A 26,902-nucleotide genomic window follows, 5' to 3' on the forward strand; every position below is an offset into this window, starting at 1 on the left:
CGCACAGGGCACAGCACACAGAAGTGCCGGCCCCAAGGAAGGTGTCAAAGACGCCGGGGGAGGCCTGTCCCATCCACCCTGGCTCACACCGTCCAGCCCCACAGGGAGCCAAGGAACCCCCAGAGATGTAGGAGGTTCTTCAGGGGTAACTGGGGCTCTCCTGCTACCGGACAAGCCCCCAATCCCGTTCCAACTGGGCCAAGACTGCAAGGTTGCGGCACAGAATTCCAGAGAAAAAGCAAGGGCCTCCATCCAGGATACTCCTTAAGGGTTTGCAACATGGTGTCTGGGGCAGAGGGGAGCTGCCACCCACAGCTGGGGCCGCCGTGCTTCCACTCCTCAAAGGAGAGCCCCCAGGGAAACTGACCCCCTTTCCCCAGAGACACGATGAAAAAAATAAAAGCTCCACAGACACCAGCTCATTCCATACTCATCAAGAACACCGGAGGGGGGGGCGGGCATTTCTGATGCGGAAACCGAGGCACAGAGCGGTGGAGTCACTTGTGGGGGTCACACAGCCAGGAGGGGGCCAAGCAGAGACTCGCAGCCAGGCCCCTACACCTCTTCTGGCGCCACGCTACCACTCCCTGCTGACAGTTACAGCTTCCTTCCCAGAGGAGACCCAGGGGGTCACACGGGGCACTCTGGCAGGAAGACTCAGGGGACGAGGGACACAAAGCCGGGAGCCCAGGAGTGGAGTGAAGGCAAGCCGCCCCTTGGGAGTTCTGACAGGATCAGATTTCTGTTTTAAGTCTGCAGCTGCCATGGGCTGCGGACTGGGGGCAGGGAGAAGCAGCATCAGGGGGCTAGGGCTGTCCTCAGGACAAAGTGCCCGGTGGCAGAGGGGACAGAAGAGAGAAAAGGCACCAGCAAGTGCAGTTCCACGGGAGGAGCCCGGCCCAGACGCGTCCTCCTTTGTTCCTCACCACAGCCAAGGACCTGAGCTCCGCTACAAGACGGGGCACAGCACTGGTCAGACTCTGCAACCCGGGCCCAGCCCCACGCTACTCTGCTGAGCGGCACCAGAGACACCCCAGAGGAAAGCCCACTGAACCGCAGGTGGCAGGCCTGTCCTCAGCGCAGCTTCAGAAGAGCCGACAGCCTGGCCCATGGCAGACGGGGGGGCCTCTCTCCCTCCCCAGGGACCCCCTCTGATCCAGAGAGACCCTGATAGCTGGAGGGCCTCTGGGGTCCCCTTCTGTTTAGACACCCTCAGATGGGCTGCCTGGCAGGGAAAATCCACGCCTTTCAGCTCTCCTCTTTGTCCTCCACCTCTGTGTGTCTCAGTTTCACTACCAATATCCCTGGAAATGCTGTGAGGATAAACTGAGTTAATATACGTAAAGACCTTAGAACACGGGTGCCTGGCTGGCTCAGTCAGTTAAGTGTCTGACTCCTGATTTCACCTCAGGTCATGATCTCACGATTTGTGGGATCGAGCCCCATGTCAGGCTCCACACTGATACCATGGAGCCTGCTTGGGATTCTCTCTCTCCCTCTTTCTCTGCTCCTCCCGCACATGTGCTCTCTGAATGAATGAATGAATGAATGAATGAATGAATGAATGAAGCAACTCACTCCCTTAAAAATAATACTTTAAAACCAAGTCTGGCTCAATAGAGAATTAGTTTTAATTATTCTTTTAACTCACTCAACAAACACTTACTGAACACCTACTTATGTTCCTGACAGAAATACATAAATAGAAAGTGTCACAGCTGGTAGACAGGTGCTATGAAGAAAAATAAAGCAGGAGAAGAACAGCAGAGTCATGGCGGGCAAGGCAGGACACTCTGAGAAGGTGGCATTTGAGCAGAGACCTCATGAAGCTAAGGAGAGAACCGTAATGATACCTGGGAGAAGAGGTTTCTAAGCAGAGGGAATAGTAAGTGCAAAGGACCTGAGGCAGAAGTGCGTATGGCATGTTTAAGGAATAGCAAAGAGACCGCTGTGGCTGAAGTGAGGGGGAACTAGCAGTAGGAAATGATTCTGGAGAGGAGACCAGATCATGCAGCACTTCGCAGAATATGGCATAGACTCTGGAGTTCACTCCCAGTGTGATTAAAAGCCACTCAGAGTTCTAAGCAGAAAAATTACATTTATCTTAGTGATTTACATTAAGAAGATCATAATAACATGATGCATTATTATGTATACCTGCTAAGACCAAAGATCTGCCAACTTCTCCTATAAAGGGCCAAATAGTAAATATTTTAGGCTTCATAGGCCACCTGGTCTCTGGTACAACTATTCAACTCTGCAATAGTAGGGCAAAAGCAGCCATAGACAGTTTGCAAATGAATGGATGTGGCATGTTCCGATAAAACTTTCTTTGTAAAAACAGGAGGCTGGGCCATGGTTTGCCAGCCCTGATTTCCAGTATACAGAAAATATAAGCAGAGAGGAACAAAGTAAACAATGCCAAAAAGCAGTAAGATAACACATCCAGAGTGCGAGACATTCTACAAGACAGTTTCCCCAGCTTGTTTAAAAAAAAAAAAAGGGGGTGGGGGTGGGGGAGAGCAAAGATGGAAGACAGGGCTGAATGAGGTTAAAACAGGCCAAAGAGACAACATGTACCTTGAGCGAATCCTGGTTTGAAAAACATTTTGCGGACAACTGGGGAAATTCCAGTAGACATGGATACGGACAGATTGGTAAATACTATACTATGAACGGTCACCTGGGTGTGGTAATGGCATCATGATTCTGTAGGAGAAAGTCAGAGGTCTGCTGATGTATTAAGGAGCAAAGCGTCATGAGATATGCATGGAAGTTCACAGTTTAGCATAAAACAAAGCCACATGAGGCAAACCTGGCAAATGGCCGGATTGCTGAGTCTAGGAATTGTAAGGTATCTGGATGTTCATTTCTTGCACTAGTCTTTCCACTTTCCTGTACATCTGATACAAGATGGCGGGGATGCAGGGGAATCTTGGGGAAGGCAGGAGAGGCTACCAGAGAGCAGGCTGTTTCAACATCTAGACAACATCAGTGGCCAGTATGGCCGTCGCTGGCCCTCCCCTGCCACCTCTCCCCAGGCTCAGGCCTATGTGGGGCAGGCCAGTGAGGACAGCCACAAATGAGCGCCCTCCTCTTGCTAGCTCACACGTCCCGCAGGGTTAAGGTCAGGCACCTGGAGTCTGGTCTCAGAGCAGCCCCAGATTTCTCTCCAGCAGCAACAGTGGCAGGTGCTAAGAAAAGGAGCAAGGTGAGGGCTGTCCACCCACCCCTTCCCAATCCTGGTAAAGGGATTCTTCCCGACGCTAAACAGCACAGAATCCCACTGAAATGGAGAGTGGAGCCACCAAAATGCTTTGCCGGCTCCCCACTGCTCCTTTTCCAGGCTTGCAAACTGTGTGCCAGGTACTGCTGAATCAAGGGTTTCCTGTTTATCATCCCCCTGAATCTTTTAGCAACCTTGTGACAAACCCCAATTAATTCACGGCCTGCCAAGCCCTGGGGAGGATCTCCAACTGGAGTCCAGGACCTGGCTGAGCTCCACTTCCCCTCTTCCAAGACCCCTGACCCTGGATTCTTTAGTGACACAGAACCCACTGTGGTCCCTATGATGACAAGCTGTCTCACTTCCCGGCCTTTGCATATACTGGTCCCTTTTCCTTGAGTCACCTTCCCCTTCTTACCCGACACCTTCCGACACCCAGGCCCTATATACCTAATGGTCTCTGTCTGCTTTTAGTGGCAGTCCACAGTTTTTGTCCCCAACTTTCAAGGGAGTAACACCTCACGGCCCAAGATGGGAGGTAGTTCTGTTGCCTTCAGCAGAGCAGGTGTATTTTTAACTTTGGGAAGCTACGCACTGACAATTAATTATAATACATATTGTGGAAACACGTCTTATGATATTGTTTTGTGTGTGCTCTAGATATGCACTGTCCAAGAGGGGGGTGACCAGGGCAGGGCGCCTGGGTGGCTCAGTCGGTTAAGCGTCCGACTTCAGCTCAGGTCATGATCTCAAGGTTTGTGGGTTCGAGCCCTGTGTCAGGCTCTGGGCTGAGTGTAGAGACTGCTTGGGATTTTCTCTCTCTCCCCCTCCCCCACTCGTGCACACTCTCAGTAAATAAATAAATACTTAAATATTTAAATAAATGTTCCATTTCTCGGCTGCACTAGACACATTCCATGTTTTAAAACCTCAACAGGGGGGCGCCTGGGTGGCGCAGTCGGTTAAGCGTCCGACTTCAGCCAGGTCACGATCTCGCGGTCCGTGAGTTCGAGCCCCGCGTCAGGCTCTGGGCTGATGGCTCAGAGCCTGGAGCCTGTTTCCGATTCTGTGTCTCCCTCTCTCTCTGCCCCTCCCCCGTTCATGCTCTGTCTCTCTCTGTCCCAAAAATAAATAAAAACGTTGGAAAAAATAAAAAATAAAAAAAATAAAACCTCAACAGGACCTGTGACTACTGGCCACCCTCTTAGACACCACAGGTACTGAAATCTTCTATCATGGCAGAAACTTCTCGTGGACGGCACTGTTTTAATGGGTTCACTGGAGGGTTAGCTGAAGCCACACCCGCCAGACAAGCCAAAGGAGTGTTTCTCAAAGTGAGTCCCAAAGGGACAAAGTGGGGAGAAAGAGATTTGCGATGCATTACAAAGGCCCAAGCTCCCTCATACATGAAGAGCTTCCAGAAACAAGAAAAAGACCAACTATGCAACAGAAACATAAGCAAAGGATATGAACAGACAGTTCAGAAAGGGAAACTCATGTGGCTCCTGAACACGGGAAGAGAATGCTCAAGCTCACCCACAGAGAGAAAAAGGCCAGTGAAAACCACCTTATGGTGCCATTTCCCACTGATCGGACTGGTAAAAATCTAAACGTTTGAAAACAAAAGGCTGTGGGGACACTCTGAGATATCACGTAAGAGAATCACTTCTCAAAATTACAAGTGCATATTCCTGGTGACCCAAGAATCCCAAATCTAAGAATTCCTTTTACAGATTCACCCGCACATGTATCATGCGAGGGGGACACTCTGAGATATCACGTAAGAGAATCACTTCTCAAAATCACAAGTGCATATTCCCGGTGACCCAGGAATCCCAAATCTAAGAATTCCTTTTACAGATTCACCCGCACATGTATCATGCGAGATAAGCACAAGGTACTTCGCCGCAGCACCGCCTATAATGAGCCGAAGCCGGGAAATATTCACCGATCACCACTCATAAAAAACTGCTAGGTGACCTTGGGGACATACGTGTGCAGCTGTTTAAAAGAGAAACTAAATGGCGAGCCTGGGTGGCTCAGTTGTTAAGCGTCCAACTCTTGATTTCAGCTCAGGTCATGATCCCTGGGTCATGGGATGGAGCCCTGCAATGGGCTTGCACTGAGCGTGGAGACTGCTTAAGTTTCTCTCTCTCTGCCCCTCTCCCCGACCCTGCGTGCTCTCTCTCTCTCAAACGAAAACCAAACCCAATACAGCAGCTGTGGTGGCTCTCTATATCTCGGAGCAGAAAGATTCCCTAATATATGTTAAGTAAAAAAGCAAGTTCTGAGTACAATGCTACCTTTTGTGTAAAAAGAACCAAGCAGGGAAGCCAGACCAGAGCAGGGTGCAAAAGTCTCCCTGAATGAGCTCATCCACCCGTGAAGCTCTCCGAGGACACAGGACAAGAGCAGTTAATCCGAGGTCAGGGGTGGGGGTGGACAGGGCAGAAGTGAGAGAAACCTCCTTACACTGTTTGATTTTGGAACTAGGTAAATCTGTATCGTCTCTTCTGATGATTAAATTGATCTTTTTAACACTGGCTCTCTGGACCAGCTGCTTCAAAATCAATGGCGATGCTCATTAAAAATGCAGCTCCCTTGGGGCGCCTGGGTGGCTCAGTCGGTTGAGCGTCCGACTTCGGCTCAGGTCATGATCTCGCAGTTTGTGGGTTTGAGCCCCGTGTCGGGCTCTGTGCTGACAGCTCAGAGCCTGGTGCCTGCTTCGGATTCTGTGTCTCCCTCTCTCTCTGACCCTCCCCCGCTCATGTTCTGTCTCTCTCTCTCTGTCAAAAATAAATAAGACATTAAAAAAAAAAAAAATTAAAAATGCAGCTCCCCAACCCTCCAGGGATCTGCAGCCAACGAGAGACCCTGAAGTAGGCCCAAAGCTCCGTACTGTTAAGCTCTGCCCATGATCCCAATGCACGCTCCAGTCTAAGAATACAGAATGAGGTCTGCAGACTAAGAACCCCTGCTCTTTCTAGCTCTCAGAAGGGCTGAGACCGGAAACTCCTAGGCAGGGGGCCCAGGGGCCCTCCTCCTCACACTAGGCCTGGCCACTCTCGAAGGGTGGCTACACAAAGGCCCACACTCGCCTCTCGTCTGGAGAGTCTACGTGGAAGGTCCTCTCGATGACAGTGGTCCACTGTAGGCAGCGTATGACGAAGGTGTTGGGCCGTGGTCTCTCAGTCTTCATCAGCTGGCACTCTGCAGGCAGAGAGAGGACAGAGGCAGGAAGGTGAGGGAACAGCCCCGCCGGCCTGCAGCCCACAATCCCCGAGCCACCTTCCTGTATGCCAGATGGTGTGGAGATACGTTAGTGACTGAGTCAGCCCTGGCCTTGTCCCTACGGGGCTCCAGGTCCAGTGTGTGTCAGGGAAGACAGCTCAGTGGTCATGGAGGAAGCCCAGGAGGCAGCCGACCTAGCAGAGAACTCAGGCATATCCCAGAGGAAGGGGCATCTCTGCACCGAGCCCTCAAGGAGAAAGGAATGTAGTCAGTCGTGCAGAAGGGCACGTTGTATACAGAAGCCCAGAGGTAAAGAGTCCAGCACAGTGAGGGAATGGTAAATTCTGCTCCAGATGTGAGGAGGGGAGAAGAGAAGGCCAGACTGCAGAGCTTGGGGGGTGTGGTGACGAACCTCGACTTTGGCTTGAGGGCAAAAGGGAGCCATGAAAGGCTTTCAATAGGGAAGGGACATGAAGAGATTTAGACAGATCCTGCTAGCTGCCTTGCAGACAGTGACAGAAGGGAGACTGGGAGCCTGGGGAAGAGGCCGGGACTATGCCAGAGTGGGGCCACTAGGATGAGGCCCAGATCTCTGGCCTGCACACTAGGAAGCAATAGGGCCCTCCCTGAGATAGAGACAGGGTAGATGGAGTTGGGGAAGGGGAGACTCGAAGGCCAGTTTGGGACACGGTGGGTGAGACGGACCTAGAGAACATCCAGGGAGAAACGCACAGGAAGCTTCTCAGGATAGGCTGGCAGTTCAGGTGAAAAACTGGTGCAGGGCATAGCCACATCAGAGTCACCAAACTGCAGGGAAAGTGACCGAGACAGGCTCTTAGCAGGACAGAGAGGGAACCAGAATTGGCTTCAGAGAGCATAGGTAGGAGCAGACTCGAGGGGTGACGCCGGGCAAGAAGCTGGCGCAGGGAGCCGGTGGGAGAGGATGGATGGTGGTTGGGGCTGAGGAGCTGCAGAAGAGATGGGGCTTTCTTTGAAATGTTCTTAGGAGGTGGGACGATGAGGACACGGTGACCAATTAGGTCACCAGGGAAGGAAGGAAGCAGAGGGTCAGGGGCAAGACTGTGCTTCTGCAAGGCCAGGCAAGGGATTTGGGCCGGTCAAGCTTTCCCTGGCCAGGGTCCACTGAAAGGCACCACTTGGGGTACCACAGGGGGGACGGAGGACATCAAGTCGGCCCTGTGATCAGCTGAGTGGGAAGCCACGCTGTCTTAGGTTAGAGGGACAGAGAAGTGTGCTGTTACCAGAGCGCAGGACGCAGGCACCTGACACCAGCCAGAACCATGGGGCCTGGCCAGCAGACTTAGAAGCGCAAAGGCGTGCTGCCTGGGGCGAGGGGCTGGGGAAATGCCTGGCTTCTCCCTTCTTCCTCCTCCCCACTGGCTACCCGTTCAGCCCTCCCTTCTGAGGCCCAGCTGACACAAAGGTGAGGCAGAGGGGAAGGGTGGGGAAGGGTGGGGAAGGGACCCCGAGGGCACGCAGGCCCTACACAGGCCTGCACCCAAGAGAGGCCAACCCCCACGTGCTCCCAGGACCTGCCAGCGGTTCTCTGAGCACCTGAACTCTGGCATGGCGTGCCCTGAGACGCACCTGCGACAGAGAAGTTGTTTAGCGGGGGCAGGGTCTGGTCTGGGGCATCAGGCCGCTCCTTGTATCCAATGAAGGAGCCGTCACTCTTCAGCAGGAAGTACCGGGGCCTCCAGGTCTTGATGTATTCACCTGATCAGAGGCAGGGGGAAGGGAGAGAGGTCAGGGCAGGCTGACAGCACCTCACAAAGGGCACCTGGGTGGGAGGAGGGTTGATGAGAGGGCAGGGAGGAGAAAACCTCCGGGCAGCCCCTGCTGACGCAGACTGGGCGCTGGGCTGGGCCCCAGTGATCCAGAGGTCATGCCTGGCAGGAAGGCGCCTGCTGCAGTGCCCCAGGGCACCAGCTGCCTCAGCGTGTGGCCAGCAGCAAGCCATCCCAGCCATCCTTGCCAGCGCGTGGCACAGTCCCAGGGGAGGCCCAGGCTTCTAAACACACATGCCCTGTGGCCCTGTAAGGCCAAATCCCATGGGCTGGTATTCACCAGGACAGCCGTGCAGGTGGATCAAATGTCACAACACTGTGCCAGGCAGGGTATAACTGTTGCTGTGCCCTCTGAGTGCCCCTTGATTGCCTCCATTTGTTCTAACCACGAATATCCAAGCACCCCGCGTACACACATCCACACTGCAAGGACCCACTCCTCAGAGGGCTGCTAAGGATTAAAGTAAGATGGTGAGGGGCGCCTGGGTGGCTCAGTCGGCTGGGTGTCTAACTTCAGCTCAGGTCGTGATCCCGTGGTTGATGAGTTCAAGCCCTGGGTCGGGCCTTGTGCTGACAGTTCGGAGCCTGGAGCCTGCTTCGAATTCTGTATCTCCCTCTCTCTGCCCCTCCCCTGCTCTTGGTCTCTCTCTCAAAAATAATAAATATTTTAAAATTTTTAAAAAAAGTAGAAACCCATAAGTCCATCAACTAACGGATAGACAAAAGGTGGCATATACATACAACAGGGTATTAGTCATAAAAATTACTAATACATGGATGAACCGTAACTTAAGCTAAGTGAAAAGGGCTTATCACAAAGGACCACAAATTATAGGATTCCATTTATATAAAATGTCCAGAGTAGACAAATCTATAGGTGAAAAGCAAATTAGTGGCTGCCTAGGACTTGGGAGCAGGGGAGGAGGTAGTCTGGAGGGAGACTGGAGGGGAATGGCCAAGGGGAAGGGCAGGTTCCTTTTCAGGGTAGTGAAAATGCTCTAAAATGGATTGCAATGATGGATACATGACTCTGAATACACTAAAAGCCACTGAACCGTATAAATGGCTGAATTGTATGGTATGCGAATTACAGCCCAAGCTGTTAAAAGAGACGGCAACCATAAAGCATCCAGCTTAGAGCCCAACACACCACAGGGACTCAGCAGATGCTCTGTTATCATCAGTCCACTGTGCAAGCAAGCAAAGACTGCACCAGGCCCTCAACTCACACGGCGTGATCACAGGATGGGCTCCAAGCCATGTGTGCTGTGTGGCCTCCAATAAGTCACTTCACTTCTCTGAGTCTTTCTCTCCTCTCACGGGGATATTTGTTAATCGGTGACAATGATAAGGTAACATTCTATGCCAGGCACTGTCCTAAGTATATTATGGGTTTTAACTTATTAAATTCCTTCCAGTGTGGATACTAAATGACTCAATGTATATAAAGTTTAAAAAAAAAAAAAACAAACTAGCAAAAATCCCAAATTCAACAGCACAAAGGAAGGAGATGACCAAGTGGGTTTTATCCCAGGAATGCAAAAGTGGTTCAACATATGAAAATCAATCAACGTAATCTACATTAATCAAATGAGGGGGGGAACCACATGACCATTTTGACTGCTGTATAAAAGTATTTGACAAAACCCAATACCCTTTCATGATAAAAATACTCAGCAAGCTAGGAACAGAAGAGAATTTCCTCCGCAGGATAAAGGGCATCTATAAAAAACTCACATCTAACACCATTCAATGATGAAAGACCAAAAACTTTCTCCTTAAACATCAGGAAAAAACGAAGTGGTCTACTGCTTCCACCACTGCTGTTAAACACTGCACTGGAAGTTCTAGCCGGAGAAAAAGAAGAAAAGATGATAAAAGGTATCAGACTTGAAAAGGAATAAGTGAAACGATCTTTATGTGCACATAACATGATTCTATGTATAAGAAATCACAAGGAAGCCACAAAGTAATGATTAGAGCTGATAACCTCAGCAAGATCAACACAAAAACACCAGCTGTTGTTTCTACACATCACCAATGAACAATCCAAAGAGGAAATTTTTTAAAAATTCCATTTATAACAGCACAAGGAGGCAAGAGATGTACATACTAAAACCCACAAAACACTGCTGAAAGAAATTAAAGCCCTAAACAAATACAAAGACATCCTGTGTTCATGGATTGGAAGGCTTCCTATGTTGAGATAGCAATGCTCCCCAAAGCAATCTAGAGTCAACACGGCACCTATCAAAATTCCAACAACCTAGTCTATAGAAACAGAAAAGCCAATCTTTACATTTACACAGAATTCAAATTCATAGGGCAAAGGGTCTAAAAGAGCCAAAAACAATATTGGGAGATGGGGGGAAGAACAAAGTAAAAGAACTCACTCTTCCCAATTTCAAAACTTACTACAAAGCTACAGTCATCATCTGGGGCGCCTGGGTGGCGCAGTTGGTTAAGCGTCTGACTTCAGCCAGGTCACGATCTCGCGGTCCGTGAGTTCGAGCCCCGCGTCAGGCTCTGGGCTGATGGCTCGGAGCCTGGAGCCTGTTTCCGATTCTGTGTCTCCCTCTCTCTCTGCCCCTCCCCCATTCATGCTCTGTCTCTCTCTGTCCCAAAAATAAATAAAAACATTGAAAAAAAAAATTAAAAAAAAAAAAAAAAAAAGCTACAGTCATCAGTCAGTATGGCCTAAGGATAAACATATAGACCAATGGAATAGAACTGAAAGTCAAAAAATAAACCCACATATCTATGGCCAATCGATTTTCAGCCAGAGTGCTAAGACTAGTCCATGGGGAAAAAAACAGTCTCTTCAACAAATGGCGTGGGACAACTGGAGACTCACATGCAAAAGAACAGAACTGGACCCCAGCCTCACACATTATACTATATACAAAAATTAACTCAACATGGATCTACTTAAAGATAAGAGCTAAAATGGTAAACTCTCAGAAGAATACATGAAACAAGCCTTCATGACCCTGGATTTGGCAATGAATTCTTAGATATGACACCAGAAGAACTAGAAATAAAAGAAAAAAATTAAGGGGTGCCTGGGTGGCACAGTCAGTTAAGCAGCTGATTCTTGATCTCGACTCAGATAATGATCTCACAGTTTGTGAGTGTGTGCCCCTCATCGGGCTCTACATTGATGGCGTGGAGCCTACTTAGGATTCTGTCTCTCCTTTTCTCTGCCCCTCAACTGCTTGTGTGTGTGTGCATGTGTGTGTGCACGCGCGCTCTCTCTCTCTCTCCAAAGAAATAAACTTAAAAAAAAAATTAAGTGGATCATTAAAAATAAAAGTTCTGGGGAGCCTGGGTGGCTCAGTCAGTTGGATGTCTGACTTCGGCTCAGGTCATGATCTTGCAGTCTGTTGAGTTTGAGCCCCACGTCTGTACCAATAGCTCAGTACCAACAGCTCTGTACCAATAGCTCAGAGCCTGGAGCCTGTTTCAAATTCTGTGTCTCCCTCTCTCTCTGCCCCTCCCTACTCATGCTCTGTCTCTCTCTCTCTCAAAAACAAATAAATATCAAAAAAAAATTTTTTTTTAATAAAATAAAACTTCTGTGCAAAAGATGTTATCAAGAAAATAAAAGACAACCAACAGACTGGGCAAAAATATCTGCAACTCATAAATCTGATTAAGGGTCTAGTATCCAGAATATATAAAGAGTTCTTACAACTCAACAACAAAAAGACAATTAGCCCAATTAAATAATGGGCAAAAGACTTGAATAGCCATTTCTCTAAAGATATAAAAACGGCCATCAAGCACATGAAAAGATGCTTAAGATCATTAGTCATTAGAAAAATGCAAATCAAAACCATGATGAGGTACCACTTCACACCTACGAGGGAGAACTGTAATTTAAAACGGAGAGAAAAGAAAAGAACAAGAACAAGTGCTGGTGAGGATGTGGAACAAAAGAAATCCTTGTGCACTGCTGGTGGGAATGTAAAATGAGGTAGCCCTGTGGGAAAGTTTGGTGTTTTCCTCAAAAATTTAAAAACAGAGGGGCGCCTGGGTGGCTCAGTCGGTTGAGTGTCCAACTTCAGCTCGGGTCACGATCTCACGGTTCGTGAGTTTGGGCCCTGCATCAGGCTCTGTGCTGACAGCTCGGAGCCTGGAGCCTGCTTCCGATTCTGTGTCTCCCTCTCTGCCCCTCCCCCCGCTCACGCTCTGTCTCTCTCTGCCTCTCAAAAATAAAGAAAATAAAAAATAGAATATATTATAGGTTATAAGTATGGAATACACAACCCTGATACACAAACACAAATACGTATGATCTAATCACACAGAATACATTAAGTTATGATTATAGAACGTATGACCCAGTTTATATCACCCGTATAAATACAGGTTACAGAGAACATATGCTCCAGCAATTCCACTCCTAGGTCTGTACCCAAAAGAACTAAAAACAAGTACCCAAATACTTGCAAACAAGTGTTCGTAGCAGCACTGTTCACAATAGCCAAAAGGTAGAAATGACCCAGATGTTCATCAACTGATGTATGGATAAACAAAATGTGGTATTTTCATACAACGGAATATTGTTTGGCCAGAAGCGGCAAAGAAATACTGATCTGTGCTACAACACGGATGAACCTCAAAGGTGTAATGTTAAGCGAAAGAAGCTGGGCACAAAAGGCCACCTACTGTATGATTCACTTATACGAAATGGCCGTAATAAGTAAATCCTTAAAGACAGAAAACAAATTGGTGGCTGCCAGGGGCTGGGGGTGGGGGTGGGGGAATGGGGAGTGACTGCTTAGTAAGTACAGGGTTTTCTTTTAGGGTGATGAAAATGTTTTGGAACTAGACAGAGGTAGTGGTTACACAACATTGTGAATGTACTAAAAGGCTACTGAATTGTACACTTTAAAAGAGTTAATTTTGTGTTATGTAAATTTCACCTCAACTTTATTTTTTAAGTTTATTTATTTTGAGAGAGAATGCAAGTGGGGGGAAACGGGGGGGGGGGGGGAGACGGAGGGAGGGAGAGGGGGAGAGGGAGAATCCCAAGCAGGCTCCACACTGTCAGTGCAGAGCCCAATGCGGGGCTTGAACTCACCAACTGTGAGATCATGACCTGAGCCAAAGTCGGATGCTTAACTGACTATGCCACCCAGGCACCCCCTCACCTCTATTTTAAAGAGCAAAACAAAAAACCCAGAAAAACTCACCTAAGGCTACTGGAAGTTAGGAAAAAATGTTACTGCTTAGGAAGGACAGAGGACTTCTGCGCATTAGTTTTGGAGTGAGTTTATGATCCAGGCACTTACCTGTGGTGTTTTACATATTGATAATAAGCTGAGGAAACGAGGAAGGGAGGAAAGGAGGCAAGGAGGGAGGAAAAGAAAAGAAACCTAGAAGGACAGGAAAAATATCCTCACAACAATCCCGTTTTACAGATGAGAAAACTGAGGCCCAGAGGTTTTTATTACTTGCCTAAGGCTCACAGTTGTCAACTGGGAGAGTTAGGGTTGGACCCAGGTTTGCTCCATCCAGAGTCTACACTCTTGACGACTACACTGTCTGCCTCAAAACTGGCAGACGGGGGCTGGCCTGGTGGGGGCTGGCAGAGGGTGTGCTGAGGCTGTGTCAGAAAGGGGACCAACACATGGCATGAGTGACTCCAAGAGTCGTGCTCTCACTTTGCCTGTTCCTTGAACAGACCCTGCTCAGCAAGAGGTAGCCTGTGGGCCAGGCCTGGAGATCACAGTTTCTGCAATCAGAGGGCCACCTCTCTGCCAAAACCTGGGGCACATCAGTCTTCCTGCTGAGCCTCAGCTTCCTCGCCTGTAAGATGGTGCCCACCTCACAGGGCAGCTTGGAAATGCATCAAAATTGGGCTTGCCTAGAGCAGAGCCCATGCCTGGCACAGACAGAATGGGCACATGATAAACTAGGGCTCTATTATTTTAACCACCAGAGGCAGGGTGCGATGGCACAGGTGCCACCTTTCCTTGCCTGCCTCTGCTCAGAATGGTAGGCGATGGGGGCACCTTCCTTGCCCAGTTGGTAGAACATGCAACTCTTAACCACGAGGTCATGAGTTCAAGTCCCATGTTGGGCCTAGAGCTGATGTTGGGGGGGGGGGGGGAGAATGGCCCAGGAGCAACATGCATCCATGTGCGCCTGGTGCAAACCCAAGATGGCTGTGTCGCAGCTGGGCCATCCCAACAGCTCATCTGGCCCCCTGCAGCATGAATGGAGACCCTGAAGGCCTAAGAGGGGCTGAAGCCCATTTAATGCCATGGGCAGCCCTAGACCAGAGACAAAGCCCCGCCCTGGGAACAGTTCTCTGACCACCTCCAAAGCCCCTCACAGTGCAGCCCCGTGAGCCATTGGCCTGGAGAGACTCAGGAGCCTGAGACCCTGGCACACCCTAACGTATATACCACCTACACACAATCTCAACACATTCACTCAACAGTTACTGAGCATCCACTGCATGCCAAGAACTTTTCTAGGCACTGGGGATACCACAGGGAACAAGCCAGATAAAATCCCTGCCCTCATGGAACCGAGTATGTCAGAGGTCTGGGTTGTTAACCCATTTTACAGATGTGAAACCAAGACTCAGAGGTGACATAGCTTGCTTGCAGTCACCAAGAGGAAGTGGCAGAACCAGGGTTAGAACTTTGACATCTGCCAAGGTTCAGAAAGTTCCACTGACAGCCCCAGACTCAGGGCCCACCCTGGGCAGGTGGACCAAGGTGACTCAAATACCACCCCTGCCTTGAAACGGCAGTGGGAAACGGGTCTCCCCTGCTCAGTCTGATGGTGGAGGCCTGGCTCTGGGGACCACCTCCATCCCTCCTCACTGCTGTGTCTGCAGCCTGGGACAAGGCAGGACGGGTGAGTGTTTCTCCCAGTTCCCACAGGGCTGGCCCCATCAGCCTCCTTGCCCTCTTCAAACACGCCCGGCCCACTCCCTCTCTGGACTCACAGTTGGCCCCTCCACCTGCGCTCTCCTGTCCCAGTTAGCTGTGGGGCTCGCTCTCTGGCCTCCTGCATATTTTTATCAAAAGTCCCTTCTCGGTGAAGCCCTCCCTGCCCACCTTGTTTACGACAGCTCCCCCCACTGCCTCCCACACCCCCTTCTCACATTGCTCCATTTTTCTCCACGGCCCTTACCACCACTGTCCATGCTCATCCATCAGTGCCACCCACCTTTCCCCACTAAATGTGAGACCAACACAAGGAGGGGGATCTGTGCCTGTCTGGTTCATTGCTGAATTGCCAGTACCTGGAACACAGTGGCTCTGCTCAGTAAGTGTTTGTTGACTGAATGGATGTGCACAGAGAACCGCTACCACCAAGCTTGGCCCTCTCCCTCCCTAGAAGGTCCACAGAAGCCAAGACAGTCGGCCTCCTTTACTCCGCAGCGCCTGGACAGCTGCCCCCCTAAGCCGGTAAGCAACACGCTTCTGGGGACAGGAGGCTCGGGGGTCTTACAATGTAGGATGTTAGTCTCCTCGCTGTAAATGACTTCATTTCCCTGGGCCTCAGTTGCCCACCAGTACAAGCAGAGGAGGCCATGCCCTGGCTCCTGATACGTTGGGCTCAGATCTCCTGCAGGGTTAAGGCCAAGGTCCCTCCCGTGGCCTCCAAGGCCCAGCATGGTTGGATGTCACATTCAGCTCACCCTCGCTCCCCCTGCTCCAGCCACCCAGGCCAACTCAACCAAGCACATTCCCACCTTCATCCCTGCTGCCCCGTTCCCTAGGACCCCCTTGCCCAGCTCTGTGTGTGGCTCACTCGCTCCCCTCCTCTGGGCCTGTTCACTGTCCCCTCCTCAGAGCGGCTTCACCCCAGAGTTCCTACTTCTCACAACAGCACTTATCACCTCCTGGCATCACAGATCTGCTTCTCTGTTCACTGTCCCCAGCCCCCACTGGAATATAAACTCTATGAGGACACCACATGTCCCAGGAGCCTGGGACCCTGGGACGGCCTGGTGCACCACACACACTCAGTGAGTATATGCTTAAAGAATGAACGGGGGATATCACCCCACTGTATGACTTCAGTGAAGTGACTTCCCCTCTCTGAGCCTCAGTTTCTTCATTTATAAAATGGGGCTATGAATGAGACCACTAATATAGAGGCAGACTCGAGATCTGGCCTGGGGGCCCCAGGCTGCTGCTGAAGGAGATTCCATGAAACAGGCTTGTAAGGAGCTCCTGGCCTGGGGCAGGCAGGTGGGGCTCGGCACGCAGGCTCCTCGGGCTGTAAAGACCCTGTACCTCTGCCTCCCCGGGCACCAGCCGCCAGAAGGAAAGCCAAGATAGAAGGGGAGACACGCAATCCAGTGGACGAAAGCAGCCCCTTACCACGCTTGTGGAGCCAGCCTTCTTTGATGACAGACACCTCATTCATGGTGGCAGCGTAACACGCTGTCACCTAGCTTGGGACAGCTCAGGGCAGCAGGACATGCAGGAGGTGCGGTGGACAGAGCACAGTCTGCAAGACAAGAGAAGAGCCCATCAGAGTGCGAGAGGGATTCGGCCGGGCAGGGCCGGGCCACAGCCCCTACCCTCAGGGCAGCCAGGCTCTGTCCCCCAGCCCCCACCCCACCAGCTGGCTGTGCTCGTGCTCTGCAGGGTGGAGTCACACAGCCCAGTGTGAGGGGGAAGATGTGGCCTTGTCCTCAGGGATTCCAACTGGGGATTGGGGGGAGCCTGCCCCCGCCCTCGGGGCCTCACTCCGGAGGGCCTGGCGGCTCCTGGGCGGCTCCTTGGCCCACGTGCAGGCCTTGCTGAGCAGAGGCAGCCCTTCCAGCCACCTTCACCCGACACTGGGCTGGAGGAAAGGGAACCACGGCTCCACCCCATGTCGCTCCCAGGCCCCCACGCTGAGGTAACCTGGGATGAATCAGACAGCCCTGGGCATCGGAGGGATTGCTCAAAGCTACCAGCATCTGCCTGCCCGCCCCCCCCCACCCAATACACTCGCACGCACACATGCACGCTCTCTCTCCCTCCGCCCCTCCCCTCCTTCCAACCTACTACCCTCGGCAAACCGAGTGCCCCAAACCCCCTGCACCAAGCCACCCCAAGTCACTCTCTCAGCCTCGGTCCCTCTTTGCCCCCAACCAGATGACCGAGGGAAGACAAGTCTCTAACGTTCAGGATCTTGAAGGAGACGACAACCTATGCATACGCACTTGTCTGGGGCTTAGGAGTCAGTCTGGGGGCTCAACCGAGGCCGTGGGCCCTTCCCCAAGACCTGCACTTCCGTCCTCAGGGACCAGCAGCCGACAGACTGACAGACGCCGAGGCCTCCGGCTTCGTCTCAGGTTCCCAGGGTGGAAGGGAGAAGGGCAGGAGGCAGCCGCCCGCTGGGCCCCTACCTGGAGCCACAGGCCTGGACAGGGGCCACGGAGCCCAAGGCGCCTTTCGCCTTTCCCGGCCTGGGGTTATTTGCGGACAGCAGGTCAGGAGCCACAGCGGCCCCCGGAGAAGTGGCAGCTGGCTCTAGGGACACCATGGGCATCAGCTTTCTCTCATGCCCCAGGGGAGCTGGTGGGCCGGACACACTACTGCCTGGCATGTGACAGTGGCAGACTGCCCGGGCCCGGGCCGGGTAGGGAGGTAAGTGGGAGGAAGCGAAAGGAAAGACAAGATGGACAGTGACAGGGAAGTAAACAGCGGGGTGAGAAATCACGTTCTGGACTCCGAGCTGCAAAGGCAGGGCCAGGAGCAAGCAACGGGGGCTCCCTCCCACAGCAGGCATGACCAGCACCGAGTGGCTCACACCCCACGGACGGAACACTCAGGATTGCAGACCCTCCACTCTGAACATCCCACCAGCCCGGGCTTCCACCTCCAGGGTGACCGGTCTCTGAATCTGCCCCGCCCCGCCTCCCGCCCTCCTGGTGGCCTGGCTCACTAGCTCACGTCCAGTGCTGCCCTCTCCCTCAAGTCCCCCCCCCAACCCCTCCCTAGATCCCTGCTCCGTTACTGCTCCCTTTCATCTGCCCCCCATTCAGCAGCTAGACCCCCCCAACCTGACCCTGTCCTTCCCCCACTCGAAACCCCTCCGTGGCTTCCCGCTGGCCTCGGGAAAGAGCCAAGCTCCCTCACTTGGGATTCAAGGCCCTTCAGGACCCGGCCTCTGCTGACCTTCACTCCAGCTGCCTCCCGCCCCCGCTCGGCCCAGTCGTCCCCACTGTCCATCCACCCGCATCCACCACACCCCTCCCAACTGCCCTGGCCTTCTCCCTGGGCCCTGAGCCTCTGCTCTCAACCCATATACTCCATCTAAATGCAGCCCCAGCCCTCCAGGTTAAAAACCCTTCCAGGGTTCCCCAGCGTGCTCAGAGAACAAAATCCTTCCCATCATGAGTCTAATGTCACCTAGAAAGCTCTCAATAAAACCTAACGACCATAACAATGACTATTTACACCCAGCGCTACCCACCTCTCCAGCCCCTCCTCCCCACCTCCCTCTACCAGCCTTCTGTCCCTCAGACCCTTCCCTCTGGCCTCCATCCCCTGCACCTTCTGTGGGTTTTCCCTCCTCCAGGAAGCCTTCCTGACCTCAAGAGGCTGCCTTGGGGCTCTCTGTGCACCTCCTCGGCCAATTCTCCCAACACCTATAAAGTGCTAATTTTGCGGACCAGCACAGCATCTGGATATCTGCCGAGAACACAGCAAATGAACCAAAGTCTCCCCAAAGGCTTCCCGGCCACGGAAACATCTCCAGAGTCTATTCACACCACCAATCTTCTCCGAGCATGTCCTAAGCTCCAGACACTGCCCCGGGTACCAGAGATGAATCATCAGTAAAACACAGCCCGACTTCACGGAGCTCACGTTCTGGTGGGGCAGACAGTAACACACAGGCACACGCAGAACACTATCAGCCGGTGGCGAGGCGCTGAGAAAAGTAAAGCAGAGGAAAGGATGGCGGGGAATACGGGGTGCTACGTTAGCCGTGTGGTGTGGGGGCCTCATGAGGAGGGAGTGAGCCATGCTGACATGAAGGGAAAAGAATTTCAGGCAGGGGAAGAGCAAATGCAAAGCCCTGGAGGCAGGAAGTACTTGTAGAGCGTGAAGAACTGCCAAGGGGCCGGTGTGGCTACAGGGTAAGGAGCCAGGAGAGGGGGGCGGGGAGAATGCTGGGGGCCGGGTGAGGTGGTGGTGGCAAGTTAGAGAATTCCTTCCCTGATGCAGGGGCCGACACTGCGCTTTCCCTGGGACCAGCTCAGTTCGGAAGTTCCAAAGAACCGGGATGGAGAACCCAAGTCCAAAGGAAGGGAGGGCACAGAAAGACAGGATGGGGGGCCTAGTGTCCAATCTCCGCCCTCCCCTGCCCCCAGCCCCGCGACTTTACCTCCGTGATTCTGCACGCCACACTGAAGCACCTGCTGTGCGCAGAGGCTCAGCCTCCTGCCTGGCCCCCAGTGAACAGACAACACGTAGCCACCGTGATCAGAGAAAAGCAAAGGCAGCCAGGTGTGGCCAAGAGTGGTCAGGGTTACAGAGTCCGAGAGCCACTGCCAGCTGGGCGGCCTTGAACAAGCAGGGTGCCGGTGCCCTCACGGAGTCTCTCCTGAATGCTCCCAACCACCCCAGCAGGGGGGCCGTGACCGGGCCTGGGGGAGGGCAGAAGCTCAGAGTGTCAGCCGTTTACCTTGGGTCTCCCAGCTGAGGAGTGGTGGAAGCCCTGGCCGCTGCTGCTCGGCACACCGGGGCCACGTTTTACATTCTCATTTCAGCAACTAAGAAGCCCGCAGCAGCTTGAGCAAGGGCAGGGGGAGGAACTGGAAGATCCCCTACGTCCTGCCTGGATCCTGCCCCGTCCTCCCACTGAGGGTGGCGCCTCGGCTGAGGTGTCTGTGACGCAGTCCAGAGGTGATGAAACACCAGGCACCGAAGCCAAGAGGATGGCCTGCTCCCTGGGGAGCTGCCGATGGAGGACGCCCAGGAGGGAGGACAGAGGACAGCCTCTGGAAGCCAGGTGTCAGCACGCAGGGGACTGCCCTGGCCACCAGCCCGCAGGCCACACACCCCACGGCAGGGAGTGCCTGTATGGCCCCATCTCCACTAGCTGCTTCCTTGAGTGTCCAGGCCTGAGTCCGCTGCGGGCCTGGACCAGATCTGCAGCTTGTAGGCTCAAGGTGAGCCGCCTGGGAGGCAAGGCGAAAAGAGCAAGGGCACTTCACAAGAGAGGACACTCACACAACCAAGGAACGCACACCGTCTCATCAGTTAGGGGGAAATGTGAATTAAAATCGCCTGCTACGATGGCTGAAATTTTAAAGACTGACAATGCCAAGAGTTGGTAAGGATACAAAGGAATACCTCCCAGCGTAAGTATAAAATGGTTCAACCACCATGGAAAACTGGCAGTAAAAATTAAAACTCAGTATATGCCTACCCCATGACCCAGCAATCCCTAACCCACAAACCCTCAACAGAAAGGAGTGTGTGTATTTATCAAAGGGCACATACAACAGCAACACTCACAGTACCCCCCCCCCCATCTGCAAACAGACCAGATGCCTACCCACAGGAGAATGGACAAGCAGTGGTAAATTCATACAGCAGAATGTTCCTCCACTTAGTACGGACACATACAACAGGGACAAAGTGTAAGCAGGTCACAGTGAAATAAAAGAAACCGGACACAAAGCAACACATCAAGTGTGAGTCCATTCACAGCAAGTTCAGAACAGACAACGTCACACCACTTGTTTAGGGGTGCACTTCTCACTTATAAAACTATGCAGATGGGGCACTTGGGTGCCTCAGTCGGTTGAGTGCCTGACTCTTGACTTCGGCTCAGGCCATGATCTCACTGTTTGTGTGAGTTCAGGCCCCGCACTGGGCTCTGCTTGGGATTCTCTCTCTCCCTCTCTCTCTCTGCCCCTCCCCACTCACTCCCCCCTTCTCACAATAAATAAGCATTAAAAAAAAAAAAAAGTGCAGAACGTCAAGGAAACAAATCTGCAAAGGTCAGGAGAGCAGGTAGCTTTGGGAGCAATGGAGGGGGGATTTCTGGGAGCTGACCATACTCTCTTGTGGTTACGCAGGCCTCTGCTCTGCATCCATTTGTTATACTGTACCATACAAAATGGGCTTAATGTATTTTTCTGTATTTTATAACAACAACAACAACAAAAACTATAAAAAAAAGAAGCTGGGGGGGGGCGCCTGGGTGGCTCAGCTGGTTGTTTAAGCATCCAACTTTGGCTCGGGTCATAATATCACAGTGAGTTCAAGCCCTGCATCAGGCTCTCTGCTGTCAGAACAGTCCTGCTTCAGATCCTGTCTCCTCCCTCTTCCCACCCCCCACCCCATGCTTGAGCGCGCTCTCTCTGTCTCTCAAAAATACACACACACACACACACACACACACACACACATACACACACACACAGAGCGCTTAAAAAAAGAAGCTGGGTTAGAGAGTCCAGAGAATGCAGGAAGCCGACATCGGGGCTCCTGGCGTCCAGGGCTCGCCCACCCCAAGGATGCTCTGCCTGGATTTCCCCCTCAAGAACACCACGTCACCAGTTGAGTAAGAAGGAGCAATCAGGGGTCCAGAGGATCGGAATTTCAACCCCAGGCTCTGCTGGCTTCCCAGCTGTGTGGCCACAGGCAAGTGACACCCTCTGTGACTGTAGTGCTCCCATGTCTACAATGATCCCACTGGAGATGGGACATACACCCCAGGAGGGAGCAGACAGCACACCCCCAGCCCCACAGCCTGGGGAGCAGGCTGGCATGGGGGCAGGGTACTTTCAGCTCTGCACAGAAGCAAGATGAATGGGAATGAAAACCGCTGCTCACAGTGATCTGTTCTGAACAGTGACAGAGGAAGGCGACTGAACGGGGGTCCCCAAGGAGGCTCGGACCACTCTGGCAAGCTTTTGTTTGTTTAAATAGCCGCTGACTACAGGAGTGTCACTGACTTACTCTATCATTATGTCTCAAACGCTCTATGATAATTTATTTTGAAACTTACTTTAAGACAGAGTCATCTGGGGTGCCTGGGTGGCTCAGTAGGTTGAGCGTCCAACTTTGGCTCAGGTCATGACCTCACGGTCTGTGAGTTCGAGCCCCACGTCGGGCTCTGTGCTGACAGCTCAGAGCCTGGAGCCTGCTTCGGATTCTGTGTCTCCCTCTCTCTCTGCCCCTCCCCTGCCCATGCTCTATCTCTGTCTGTCAAGAATAAATAAACATTAAAAAAAAAAAAAAAAAAAAAAGAGGCACCTGGGTGGCTCAGTTGGCTAGGTGACCACTCCTGGTTTTGGCTCAGGTCCTGATCTCACGGTTCGTGAGTTCAAGCCCCGCATCTGGCTCTCCACTGACGGTTCAGAGCCTGCTTGGCTCTCTCTCTCCCTCTCTCACTGCCCCTCCCTGTGTCCCCCTCTCTCTCTCTCGAAATAAACTTAACAAAACCATTAAAAAAACTTATTTAAGACATTTTTATTCCCATCTATTTGATTCACGGGTGTTATTTATTGCTCAGTGGTTTCCAAACTGTAGTAGCTTCTTCAGAAGCTTCATCTCACAGTGCTGGAGTCAGATCCATGAGAGGCAACTTACAAGACGATGCAGGGCCATTGAGGAGAGGCCCTAGTGGCAGCCTTGGGAAGGGACCAGGTCCCGGGAAGGGTCCTTCCAAACCTGTCTCCTCATTTGTAAGAGTAGGGCTGCTTGGCGAGGGGGTAGGGCTGTTGTAAAGCCTCGCTGAGCTCTCGTGCTTCTGTCCTCACATCTATAGTCTGGGATCCTGTGACCACCTGAGTCAGAGCCCATCCCTCCTGTGCTCAAACGCTCCGTGTCCCCATCTTACACAGAGCAAAAGTCAGAGGCCTTACAGGAGCCTCTGAACCCTATGAGGTCTGCACGGTCCTCCCTTTACTTCTCTAAACACACTCCATTTCGACGATGCCTACTCCTGTGGCTCCCCCAGCACACCGGGACACCCTTACCTCAGGGCCCTTGCACCTGTTGCCCCTCAGTTGGGATGCTCTGCTCCCTGGTATCTGCAGGGCCCCACCCCACTTTCTTCAGCTTCTGCTCAGGTCACTTTCTTTGAGAAGCCTCCTAGACAAAAGGGAGCACCCACCCTACCTCCCCTTACCCTTTATTTTTCTTTATAAGCACTTTATTGCTGGCGTGACCATATGTATTTACTTAGTTATTATACCTTACTGTCGACCTCCCCCCACTATGATGTCAGCATGGTAAGGGCAGGGGCTCTTGCCTGTCTTGGGCCTGCTGGATCCTCTGAGCCTTGCAGGGTGCCGGGTATACAGTGGGTGCTTTGTAAGTATTTGTGGAATGAATGTGCAGAGTGAAGCCCTGTGCCCAGAACAGGCTCAGAGTAAGTTAGATTCCTTTCCTTGCCATTTATCAAGTTATTTTTTCTCTGTCCCCCTCTCCCTGACCTGGTTTCTATGCCAGACAGCACAGATGGCACAAGGAGGCAGGAGGGGAGCCGAGGCTCTGCATCTCCTGGCGCTGGAGACAGCAAGGTGGGGCTCCTTCCCTGTGCTGCAAGCCCCAGGAGCCTGTCGCCTGCCCTCTAGTCTGCCTTCCCTACAGCTCCTGGAGGAAGACTTGCTCAGGAGATTAAATTCAAAGATAACAGGGGCGCCGGGGTGGCTCAGTCGGTTAACCATCAAACTTGGGCTCATGAGTTCGAGCCCCGCATCAGGCTCTGTGTTGACAGCTCGGAGCCTTAGGATTCTGTCTTCCTCTCTCTTTGCCCCTCCCCCACTTGCACTCTCCCTCTCAAGAATAAATAAACATTGGGGCGCCTGGGTGGCGCAGTCGGTTAGGCGTCCGACTTCAGCCAGGTCACGATCTCGCGGTCCGTGAGTTCGAGCCCCGCGTCAGGCTCTGGGCTGATGGCTCAGAGCCTGGAGCCTGTTTCCGATTCTGTGTCTCCCTCTCTCTCTGCCCCTCCCCCATTCATGCTCTGTCTCTCTCTGTCCCAAAAATAAATAAACGTTGAAAAAAAAAATTTAAAAAGAATAAACAAACATTAAAAAAAATTGTAATCCAAAGACAACAGGAACCTGTCTTTCAACAGGCAGCACCTGCTTATGGGAATCTGGAAGGAAAGGCTCACGGGGCGAGCGGAGGGAAACAACTCCCTCATGTGCCATCCGCAGCTCTGTGAACCGGTTCCGCGTTTTGGGAGGGCACTTCAACTAAACTAACGAAGTGGAAAATGTCCCTGTCGGAAATTCTCCTGCAAAAAATGCTTAGGAGGTTCGGAAAACGTACAGAGGTCGTCCTAAAGCGGGGTTTCTCAATCTCAGCAAGAGTGTTATTTGGGGCCCGAGAATTCTTGTCACGGGGGCCGCTGTGCACAAGGGAGGTTTAGCAGCATTCCTGGTCTCTACTTGCTAAAGCCCACGGCACACCCTCCCCTGAGTTGTGACTATCAAAAATGTCCTCCCCCACTACCAAATGTTCCCTGGGGGCAAAGTCACCCCCCCCACCCCCGACTGAAGGTGTAGCTGCTGAAACAGTGAGAGCCCGGAAGCAACCTAAGTGCCTGCACAGGGGTCTGGCTCTGTAGTAGCGGCTGATGTGACCACACCAAAGAGTGAATGAGCGCCTGTGTCGCACTCAGCACACAGCACACGCCAGGCGACCTAAGCGCTCGGTACCTGTGAATTCGACCCTCCCAGGCACTTTTATAATCTTTTTTCCCCCCCAATGTTTATTTTTGAGAGAGACAGAGCACAAGTGAGGTAGGGGTACAGAGAGAGGGAGACACCGAATCCGAAGCAGGCTCCAGGTTCTGAGCTGTCAGCACAGAGCCCGACGCGGGGCTCGAACTCACGAAATGCGAGATCATGACCTGACCCGAAGTCGAATGCTTAACTGACCGAGCTACCCAGGCGCCCTGCCCCCTCATCCCTTTTCTGCAACACCAACAAGTACACAGCACACGGCCTAATTCTGATTCTTTCTCACACACTGACATTCTTGAGCCAGTCGTCCTTGTCACCGTCCAAGTGTAACTGTCTTCTACAGCATCGTCTTCAGAAAAGCCGTCACCCCATCATCGACAGTGGATGTTCCAGGGAAGAGTACCTTAGGCTGGAGGCCAGGAGGAGGTACGTGTTTAAACAAAACACTGCACGCATAGGGGCGGGAGTCAAAGTTGCCTCCGGGACCAAATGCGCCTCAACTTCAGCTCTGCCACTTGCTGTGTGACCTTGGGCAAATCACTTCCCCTTTCCTTGCCTTAGTCTCCCCATCCGTAAATTAGAGCTAAGAACAGTACACACTCCAAGGCTGCTGTGAGGCACAAATGAGTTAATCCACATAAAGTCCTTTGAACTTTGCCAATGTGGCAAACACTCAACACCTATCAGGTGTTATTACTTCCTCTGGTGGCTGGAGACATAGGGACCCTCACTTCCCACGTCGCACATCTCTGTACTACGTGGATTTTTACCTACTCTACCTCCTTGGTACAAAGGCAGCGTTAAAGATACTTTTTTTCTCTTAAACACCACACACTCCCCCCAGCTGCCCCATCTGTCTGCTTGGAGCAGGTAGGACTGGAAACAGACTGCAGAGTAGGCGGGCTGCAAAAGATACCGGGACAAGAATAAGCACAGAGCAGATTTCCTTCTCTTCCTCGCCACCCCCGCCCCACACCTTCCCCCTCACCCCGCCACCTAGGGCCTTGCAGCACCCACAGAAATCACGGCAGATATCGAAGTCAGCCTGGTCAAGGGCTCCAAACACACCGACTGCACCAGGCTGCAGCTGTGAGAGACCCTCCAACCAGAGCTCTGACCCTGTCCCTCCCCTGCTTGGGGATCGCACCCAAGGCTTTTATGGAGACAAGGGCCCACCTGAAGTGGCCCCTGCCTATTCTCCTGCCTCATCGATCAGCAGCAGCACCCCCACACACACTTGCCCCTTCTCCTGGTCCCTTGAACACTCCTTGCTTGCTCTCTCTCTCACCCCAAGGCCTTTGCACATACTAGTCCCCTACCTGGCACTGCTCACCCATCTTTACCTGCTAAATCCTCATTTCCTCAGGGAAGCCTCCCCCGTCTGTCCTTGCCCCACAATGAGTCACAGATCCTCAGACCTTAGCCTTACCTGTCCCCTCACAGCACTTACGTCTAATGTGCTCAGTCACCTGTACAATTATCTGGGTAATGGTGCCTCCCTCATTGGACTGGGAGCTCCACAAAGCAGGGATGGGAGTGTCCTGGTCCCCACTGTGTCCCCACCACAGGCCGGGCCTAGAGCTTTCATTAACTAAGGGTAGCGGTAGCAAACACAATCCCAGCTTTTGGGGCCAGAACTGTGTCAAGTAAAGGCAAAACAAAAAAGTCCTGAATTCATTCATTCCACAAACCTGGCACTTAGGCCATGTCAGCAGTGCTCTAGTCACCAGGAGGCAGCAGTGACCAAAACAGAACTCCCTGCCCTGGGGGAGTTTGGGGGGGGGGGGGGAGGGTGGTCAGGCCTCAAAATGAAGCTAAATGAATAGGCAAATTACATGCTGTAACAGAAGTTGACAAATGTCACGGATAAAAGCAGCACGCCGAGGACTAGGTCTGTGGGAAGGGGTAAGGGTTTCCAGTTTTATCCAGGGTGGTCAGAAAACGGCTCCC

At 52.3% G+C, this 26,902-nt stretch overlaps 1 protein-coding gene across 5 annotated transcripts in view; it reads right to left on the reverse strand.

Annotated features, from left to right (window-relative positions):
• Positions 1–26,902, reverse strand: part of AKT2 (AKT serine/threonine kinase 2) — a 50,945-nt gene that overhangs the window by 13,716 nt on the left and 10,327 nt on the right. Inside the window, exons 1-4 of one of the 5 annotated variants that reach the window (XM_086689790.1) lie at positions 19,924–20,067; positions 16,620–16,749; positions 8,066–8,194; positions 6,325–6,436 (exon numbers count right to left, since the gene is read on the reverse strand). In XM_086689790.1, the coding sequence (XP_086545916.1) occupies positions 6,325–6,436; positions 8,066–8,194; positions 16,620–16,665 (287 nt within the window). In that variant the 5' untranslated portion in view covers positions 16,666–16,749; positions 19,924–20,067. Of the gene's footprint in view, positions 1–6,320; positions 6,437–8,065; positions 8,195–16,619; positions 16,750–17,452; positions 17,582–19,923; positions 20,068–26,902 lie in introns of those variants that run through there. The other 4 variants (XM_086689791.1, XM_086689789.1, XM_086689792.1 and 1 more) reach the window with 4 other exon arrangements.

This window comes from Puma concolor, chromosome E2 (genome assembly GCF_028749965.1).
Source record: "Puma concolor isolate L17-30 chromosome E2, mPumCon1.1.hap2, whole genome shotgun sequence".
Classification (NCBI taxonomy): Eukaryota; Metazoa; Chordata; class Mammalia; order Carnivora; family Felidae; genus Puma; species Puma concolor.